This window comes from Branchiostoma floridae, chromosome 12, assembly GCF_000003815.2.
Source record: "Branchiostoma floridae strain S238N-H82 chromosome 12, Bfl_VNyyK, whole genome shotgun sequence".
Classification (NCBI taxonomy): domain Eukaryota; kingdom Metazoa; phylum Chordata; class Leptocardii; order Amphioxiformes; family Branchiostomatidae; genus Branchiostoma; species Branchiostoma floridae.
In genome coordinates this window covers 22586805-22596691 of record NC_049990.1, presented here as the reverse complement: position 1 = coordinate 22596691, position 9887 = coordinate 22586805, and the positions used below count along the sequence as shown (strand labels likewise).

The 9887-nt window shown below is 40.8% G+C and overlaps 1 protein-coding gene across 5 annotated transcripts in view; it reads left to right on the top strand.

The window, feature by feature from the left end:
- Positions 1-9887, top strand: part of LOC118426919 (titin-like) — a 41822-nt gene that overhangs the window by 10549 nt on the left and 21386 nt on the right. For 3 of the 5 annotated variants that reach the window (XM_035836541.1, XM_035836540.1, XM_035836539.1), the window contains exon 3: positions 861-1028. In XM_035836541.1, the coding sequence (XP_035692434.1) occupies positions 861-1028 (168 nt within the window). Of the gene's footprint in view, positions 1-860; positions 1029-2143; positions 3313-9887 lie in introns of those variants that run through there. The other 2 variants (XM_035836542.1, XM_035836543.1) reach the window with 2 other exon arrangements.

The window sequence follows — 9887 nt, the reverse complement described above, 5'->3', positions numbered from 1 at the left end:
CGTTCCGACGTTCATTAGGCCATGTTGATTTGATTATATGGATGACATCCTCTGGGAACTCCAAAACTGATCAATGCGAGCGAGCGAATAAAAAAAAAAAGCTTGGCTAAAAAAAAAGGTTGCCTTCAGTATGAAATCAAAGTGGCCAGGAAGGTTGAACATAGGACTAAACACACATAGTATGGTATACCAACAGTTAGGTGTAGGGACCAGTACATCATACGGGTGCAAAACATTTTTTTTTCTTCTTGGACCAATCCGAAAAAAAAACAGACCTGAAAAAAATTAGAGGAACAGGTTTCGCCAATTACAAAATGGACACACTATGTCGGCATTTAGGGTCTTACCGGGGGCCAGGAAGACCAGGAATCTCTTTTCTGATATTTTTTCAATCTACGGAATATTTGTGCTCATTTTACAGCTGCTTTGCACAATTTATTGTGTGGTCGAAAACTTTTTTGTTGTTGGAAACGGCCGAAAATTGGTGCGAGCGCGGATGTCATTCATATAATCAAATCAACATGGCCCTATATACTATGTACAGTCGCTTCTCGCTCCGCCTTTATACATTATATACAGTCGCTTCTCTTTCCAGCTTTTATTATACACTATATACAGTCGCTTCTCGCTCCCACTTTTATTATACACTGTATAATACTTATACACTATATATTATGCTAGCAGAAGCGAACATAAGCATCAGAAACAATAACAATAAGAAAATTCACAATCGTCTTAGCTACCGAGACATGAGCTTTCATTCCGTTTCAGGTCATATTTGTCAAATCAAGCTATATTCGGGCTACAAATAGCTTTCTTTCATGAGCATGTCATCTCATGATTTCATTATCCCCCGGCAGGATTCGTGTTGTCGGAAGACTCCCGGCGCAGTGAGGACCCTTCCCCTGTGGAGGTACAGGTGCACGAGGTATCGGCCCACACGGAGGACGACAGCTGGGTCATGGTGGAGGAAAGCGATGACGACATGGCAGAGCTTGGTGCCGCGGGATACACAGACCGTGAGCAAGGTACGTGTGTGTACGTGTGTGTGTGTGTGTATTTGTCTTATTGTTTGCGCGTTATTGTATGCATATGCATACGCATGCTAGCCGTGGTTAGCAAGCGAAAGTCGTGAGCCAGCGGTTACTACGGAGGATGATACTCAGGCTATACGCATGCGTGCGTGCTTGTGCATTCATGCATGTTGTGTGTGTGTCTTATTGTATGTGTGTGATTGCATGTACGTGCGCACGCGCGCGCGTGTGCGTGCTTGTGTGTAGATGCATGTTGTGTGGGTGGATATGGGGCTCTCTCGTTGCCAATAGGGACTGAACTGCGAGAAGCTTGTATTTGGTGGACCGAATCCACAGGGGTTTGAAGCGACTGTCACTTTGGTGCTACCCGGCAAGTGACCTTGTCAAATAGGACTGATAGCCCCAGGCAGGTGCGGCTTTGGGATGAAGGTGACAATTTAAACGATACGTAATCCTACTCAAACCTATAGCTGTGGTGTGTTGTTTAACGTGCTTGAGCTGTTACACGACACCACAGGGTTTTGTCCATTTGCTATCTTGAGTCCCACACTGACATCGTTTAGCAGCGACACCTTGCGGCCTTTATGCAAAATACCCTTTATAGAGGTGGGGTTAAAGTGGATCTACTACCAACGGTGGATGCTTCGAAAACTCTCATACTTATGGACGAAGCCTTGTAGATGGGTTAAGGGTGAACTCCATTGTGGATATTACGACATTTTCGCGCATAACGTATCGGTGTTGGAGAGCTCGATGTCTTTGCGTCAGGGTGCTGTGGTGGGTTTCTCTTTTCTCTTACTTGCGGCTGTGTGACATTGTGGCATTTGGGACTACAATAAAACGGGTACGTAAACTTATATATACATTGTCACTACCAAAAAGACGACAAGGAAAACTCTATGTTTTGATTTGCATGCATTAGTTCTACATGTAAATTAATTTAGAAATTGTAGTACAGCTAGCTGGCAGTCGTAGGCTGATATCTTGTGACTTTCGGTTGTACTCAATCATTTTTATCGTGATTATGACCAGAAGATCATTGTGTCTCTATACGTTGATATAACCAATATTGATGCTAATATATGATCTCTACATCTCTTAATGCCCAGACAATTGACTACGTACACATCACTTCTACTGCAGATGATGAGAGTTTCCAGTGCGAGCCTCCCCTGTCCAGGGAAGAACAAGCCGCGGTGAAGAGAGCCGTGCACACCACTGTGGAGGAGTTCTTCAGGGAAGGAGAGGCTGAAGAAGACTTCTATTAGCACCGAAAGCCTTAAAGATGTAATTAATTGATTAGCTTGCTTGGGAAATGGGTTAGAATGATGATTTTTAAGGTGGGAGCTGTGTAAAATGTGATGCAAATAAAACAACTTACAAAACACGGGAAATGTAAAGAAAAAAATGCATACCAACGTTTAAGAACGATAGAGGCAGACTTGATGGCACACCAGTACCGATGACCCCAAATGATAAATCATTTCTAACTCTTCATGGCCCACCTTTAAGTATGCCTTGTGTTTCTTTAAAGACTGAATAATTTTCAATGGAAACACGGGGAACGTCATAAGCATTAGACTGGTTAGTATGATGGTTCTAAAGATAGCACGTTCAAGTGCTATCTTGATATCTTAATCAAAGTTAATACAAAGGGTTGATAGTTTTCGTGGAGCGTTAACTTGAGGCTGAAGCTGTGTACATGTAGGAAAGAAATTAAAAAAAAACGCTTTTAGTTTTGAATTTGCTGCTGGGCATAATTCAAAGATGCGCAAAATAATTTGTTCACTCCTTGTATAGCTATTATGCAAATGATATAACTCGTAGTCAATATTGTTGTGTAATACAGGATGTGTTAAGAATTATACAAAGAAAAAAGACATAATAGAGATTATTATGTTATGAAAAAAGATATAGTCACAATCGAAAGCTATATCACATTTACATACCATGCATTATTTGCTGGGCAAAGGGTTTGTTAAACTTTGTTGTAGTTGATTACACGATGTAAGAAAACGGGCAGTTGTAGTAATATTAAATAGACACAGCAGTAAACATGGATGATCACGCAAAGAAAACAAATAGCACTCCCTTCATCAGCAACGTTTAGTCCGGCGCTTTACGATGGGCCGTCGTTAGGGGGAGCTTCGTAGTGCATGTCATGCCCCATCTATTTGATAAGAGTTGCACAATTGGTGTCTACATTGCTGGCTGATGTATGATGTTTCTGTCTTTCTTTCTTTCTTTTTTTCTGCAAATAAAAACACATTGCATCTGATATTGGTACGTTTGGTTGTCACTTTTCAAATGCTTGTATAGATTGAGCAACCTTTGAACTTTCACACCGTACATATCAGACTAAATAGCTACGTTATTTTAGCAATGGATAAAAAGAGAATCATTGTGAGAACTGTATTGTACAATATACGGGTAACAAGCCAATGTATGACAAAAGGGAAAGCAAACCTCCATCTCTTCCCCAAAAAAGGCTTATACGTTTCGTATTCCCCCTTTAATACTTATGCCAAAAAAGCCTACAATACGTACCATGCAGTAATTGATATTTCGCTCTATTTTGCACTTATAATCAAGTTTACGAAAATCTTAATGTTCAGCCTAACTGATACGCGTGACACTCTCGGCGACACGTACACTCATAAATGTGTTGGCAAATGCAAAGAAAACACATTAATTAGATTTGAACCAGCCAACATATCGTCTCAAATTGGAGCTATGCCAGACCGTCTAAATAAGGGAATACAGTATTTGACCAATGTAAGCGCAGAGGGAATTGTGTGAAAGGGTAACAGTAAAACATCTAATTCATAGTTTTTAAAGCTATATCTGACGGTTGTCACTCCCATTCTTTCTACGTTTCAAAGACAAACGAAAAGTTACTTTCCCAAAGAGACAGCAAATTGTTTTTTTTAATCTCATTTTTATCCATACAACAAATCAAAGGCTGTGCATTCGGCTCGTGGCCAGCGCACATTTATCTCCTTTTCATATTTCCTGATTTTCACCATAACTTACTGAATATTTTGAATTACGACCACTATAAAGCCATATTACCCGACCACGCCCCTTCCAGAGTTTGACCCGCGAGAAATGAGAAAACCGAGCCAGGGAGTTTCCCGCTTTCTGATTGGCTACTAGCTGGGACACGCATGCGCCCCGCTCTACACTGAAACCAAGATGGCTGCCGAAAGGAGAGGTGAGTGGGAAAGAACTCGTTTTTCGTCTACTTTTGGTGTACAAATCAACAGTTTTTCAAAATCCAGGCTTATTCCATGGCGAGGGTGATAGTATTGCATGATTCTGTGGGTGGTTCAAGTTGTCTCGGTTTGTTGATCGTGAGGAAAACGACTTGATGTGTGACACATGGCAGTCGCTCATTTCAAGTTACAGGTTTCACTTTCTTTGCGGGCGCCACAAAATGACACGTTGTTCTTCGAGCAATCGTGTATTGTCAGGGCATTATGTCATCTTAACTTGGGTATACTGGTTGTTGGCAGCTTCTTTGCTAGGTTCTGTGGTAATTTCCTGAGTTGATAACGTAGAAATGTACGGAAAATTCAGCGGGTTTTTGTGGTCGCGTGCGGTTGGGAGAAGTCGCCCGGTGCCAGCTCGACCTCAGTGCCAGATGTCAAACTTCCAGCTGTTTGAAGAAGCCTCCGGGCTGAAACGCAAGCCTTTTCCCGTCCAACAAAATGTCAGACATCTCCGGCGATAACGTAGTTTCACGTCCCAAAGGGCGCTCCCTCCGTGGCCATTTATCAATAATTTATACCCCCTACTCTAACGTAGTCTGCAAGTCCAAGTGCAGAGACGTAAATCAATACCGACCCTACCTGACGTTGAAAATGCGCGCTTTTTCCCTGAACACGTGAGGTCGTTACGTTACGTCGACACGCACCGGCGTGATGGAATCTTGGTTTGCTTCCAACAAATTATGCAGTCCAAGGAACGAGCAAAAAATTCGTTTTGAATGTATTCTGGTCACATCTCCGCCAGTAGGGCACAAGATGGCTGATAAATTTTGTCTACGTGCTGCGTGAAACGTTTACCGAATATTGTAAAAGCACCTGACTAGGGGACGTTTACGTCAAGGTCGCGTGACTCCAAACCACCTCCTGTCACTCCCCATATCTACTGTGATGAAGTCTATAGTGTTTTCTGTTAGGATTTCCTTTTGTTTGACACCTGGAGAGGCTGTATGATGTTGGGTTGGTTTGTGCTGCTCATACGGAGGGCAACCTGCTGTATTAAGAGCAACCCTTTCCAGTTCAACAAGCAGGGAGCAGCCCTCCCACCTCTACAAACCTCTAGCCATCAGGAATGTGACTCTGAAAAATCCCCTCCAATTCAGTATGGTAAGGTTTGCTTCAACTTGTTCTCTCATGTCAAGAGCCGTCATTCGTGATCTCTGACTTCTAGCTGTAGGATTCCTATTGCAGACGTAGCCTGTAGAAATGTTTGTCTTGGCCAAGTGTGATAGTTTTCTATTTTAATCTAAGGGAAGGTCACTTGTTTTGGGGTAATCTGATACCCCCTGTTCCACGCCCACCCCTACGTCATTGTCAAAGTCCACTGCGGAGGTCAACCCTCCAGAACATTTGCAGTTGCTCGTACGCTTCAAGAGAATGAGATGTAATGTCCCCAATGAGGGACTATAATTATGTTCACCACATAATTACTTGTCCGTATATGCATGTGGAGCACGGACTGTACAAGTTTCCAATTCTTTGGGGTCTATTTTGAGTTGACCCGACCAGCTTTACTCCGTATGGCTGGGAGTATTAACCGGCCCAGACACCATTTATGGCACTTGGCAGTCAGTGTATTTGATTAGGCGTGAATAACGACTTGTTTAGGTTGAGTTGAGAGCGTGAGTTTCGTTAAAGTGCAGACAGCATCGGGAGCATTTTGTCAAGCATGTCTAATGTTATCCTGAATGATTGCCAAAACAAATAGATATTTTTCTTCTATATATAAACATAGTACAGATTTTTGTGCCTCTGTGACTTGGGACTCCCAAGTTGTATGTCAAAGACCTTAACATAATGACAAGGTTATCATAACAATATTAGCATGTTTATTATTAATACACTATTACTTCATCTGTTCATATTTATTGTCGTATACGTATTGAATTCTCATATAGCTGTCAATTATTATACAAGACATCTACCTTTGAGTATACACATTTATATACTGACGTCAATGACTGGTATGATTTGAAGGTGGTACAGTGGAAGCCGCTTAATTGCATACCCCATTTGCCAGTGTATTTGGTGCAATTATCCGAAAGGTGCAACAAAGCGAAGTTATTAAGCTGTACCGCACCACCACGGGATTTTTGGGTTTCGTGCAATTAACAGAAGTGTGCGATAATCTGGTGTGCAATTAACTGGCTTCTACTGTATTATCTGTCACCATGTAATGACTAATGTAGTGAGTTGTAGATCATGCAAAAATGCACATGTAATACTGTCTGGCTCTTGGTCCTGATCATGATTTATGTGTACTAGTAGTCAGGTCTTTTATCACCTCACTACTTGTTGTCTTGCATAAGAGATACATGTAATTTCTACTTTGGATATTGTGTTTAGAACTGGGGAGGTGGCTATGGAATTTTGAAAATACAGAGGGTTTGCAAAACTAAAAGAAAATAATTAGGATTTAGCAGATATACACACTAACATTCCAAAAGAATGTCAAACTTAATGCAAAACCAAATCTGAATTTCCAAGTATGTTTGATATTCAATAAAAGGAATTTAAATTCTACTACTAACATTAGTAACAAGGTACTCTCATGTCCCTAATAAACGTACCGGGACGTTTATTTTTTTCAGCCTCACAATCCACCCGGTACGTTCTTATTTTGGACGGTACGTTTATTTTTTTTCTGAAAATTGGGGCTTTGCTAAGCCAAGACCCTCAAAGAATTGAAATTTTGGGGGTTTCTGCCCATATTTCCGCGGTATTTTTGCTCAAAATTCCCTATTTTTCGGGCGAAATTGCGCGGATTTCCATGAGCGTATACGCGTACGCGGTACTCTTTCGGTGATTTCGGTCGATCTCGCTATGACGCTACGAAGTATTATGTTGTTCTTGGGGGAAAATAAAACACCACACTGACGTTATGAAATACAATTTTTACATAAATAACTTTTAGTTTTAATTTAGTAGTAGTTTATAGTCTCTGTTCACATCGTAAACCAGCACCTTGCACGAGGAATTTCCGGTCTTGTGGGTTCCATGCGCTTTGGCAGCGAGGCGGAAGAGTGATTCGTTCACATAATAAATGCTGGACGTAAAAATAACAACTATAACTTCGTTTCCCTTGTGATATGAGTTTTGACGCCGCAAATTCTCACAAACGACAGGAATTCGTCGGTAAAAACAGCAAGTTCATAATCATTTCTAAGCCACAGCTTTCCTTTGTAGATGCATGTGCCATTATGCCGAGATGGTCACGTCGAAATAAAACTTTCTCTACGTAGGCTTATTTCTTTGACAAAAATCAACCTTAGTCTAGTTTTCACATAAATAACTTTCATTTAATAGATTTTAATCGTTTTTATACCGTAATCACTGTATTTTATGCTACACATCAGAAATCTTGCTGCGGTATTTTACCTTGCTAAAAGTGGAGTCGTCCACTGACCCCTAGTGACCTTGTTTATCAGCTGCTGCGACGCCATGTTCGAGAATAATGCAAAGACGGAGGTTTCCATTTTTGGCCCGCGGAATACGAAAATTGGGACAGCTTACATGCATTTGAAGAACATAAAACATCAGATACATGAACGGACGGTCTATTTATAAAATCTGCCCATATAGCCTTCCAGTCTGCACAGAAATGACGATGTACTACATGTAGAGAAGGGTAGAAGTGCAAAGAGTCTGAGATGAGAAAAAAACGCCACGTAAATTCAACAACACTTCGCATAAAATCACATAATTTTGTACAATGTTTCCTTTATTCAATGTCTCCTTCATAAAAAGTCCAAGTTGAACCGACATTTTGCTGATGTAGTACAGAAAAAAAAGTGATCCCCTCGTGGATAATTTACTATTTAGCGCAGCGTAACGCGGCCGGCCACACGCCCGTGGCGGCCGCGAGTGTTGGCATAGCGGCCGGACTGAAAATCGTCTGGCGGCCGCGACCGCATTCGACAGGTGACCGCTATAGACTATTTCTTAATGCTTAGGTCAACGGGAAAAATCCAAGGGACCGACGAAAACTGACCGAATGGCCAGTTATCGGCCCCTATACTCAGGTGACCCCTAAGGCTGGTTTCGCTGCGAATTTTTACCTTTTATTAAAAAATTGAGAAAACATCACGAGATATCTATAGTTCTTCTGCTCATCATTTATAGAACTATCTGATGTGGTTCTTAGGCATAAATGAATAGAAAGACCTACCTGCTTACCTGCTACAGAAGTAGCATGGTCACAGTTAAATACATGTCAATTTGGTAATTTTCCGGGGGGTATGTTTATTCCGGGGGGTACGTTTATTAGATATTGACAATTTGTCCGGGGGGTATGTTTATTCCGGAGGGTATGTTTATTAGGGACATGAGAGTAGGATCTGTTGTTCATCCAACTGTTAAGATAAATTTTAAGTCTACAATGTAGCTGTATGGTCTGGTTGGCAGTAATTGAACAGGAATGTTGTAACACAGCTTCAACTTTCTACTTCAGTCGTCTGTAAATGTCAATTTGGTGAAGAAATGAGGCATTCCTATATTTGAGTGTTGCTGAATGTGTAAGATTATGAGTTAGTGTTTGTACAACTTGCAGTGCAGAATTTTATTATTTCTATATCAAATTGAAAGAATTAGGATAAAGGCAGACTCCTATGTATTAGAAATTTTACAAACAGAATGGATCACAAAAATATTTGCATCCTACTGTGATTCTTATTATGAACTAGAGTTCCACGAACACATACCTTTGCCAAATAAACCAGGTTTGTTATGTAGAATGATGTCTGTAGACAAATGCGTTACTCATTTCATTTTCTTCATAATTATATGCTTGGAGTTGGTTTATAAAATTTCGGCATTGATTATGCAAATTAGATCCCAAGTTACAATTAATTGATATCAAATTGTATCAAGCATAACTTAAGCTACCAGCATACCAAAAATCATGATGATCGTTTGATCCATTCTTGACTTATTCTCTTTCAAAGTCTTTAAATACTCTCATGTCCCTAATAAACATACCTTCCGGAATAAACATACCCCCCGGACAAATCCTCAATATCTAATAAACATACCCCCCGGAATAAACATACCCCCCGGAAAATTACCAAATTGACAAGTATTTAACTGTGTCCATACTACTTCTGTCCAAAGAAAAGAAGATGATAAGCAGGTAGGTTCTTTTTAGTTATTTATGCCTAAGAACCACATCAGTTGTATAAATAATGAGCTGAAGAACTATAACAGATATCTTGTTCGAATTATGATATTTTCTCCATTTTGTAATAAAAGGTACAGTGAAACCTGCCTTATGAGTAACCTGAGTATAGGGGCCACTTGGCCATTTCGGTCAGTTTTCGTCGGTCCGTTGGATTTTTTACCTAATCATTAAGAAATAGTCTATAGCGGTCACCTGTCGAATGCGGTCGCGGCCAGACGATTTTCGGTCCGGCCGCTATGCCAACACTGCCGATAGCGGTCACCGGCGCGGCGCGACTGGCGGGGTTCACTTTTTTCAATTTCTGCACTACATCAGCAAAATGTAGGCTCAAATTAGACGATTTACGAAGGAAACGTTGAATAAAGAAACATTATACAAAATTATGTGATTTTATGCGAAGTTTTTCCACCA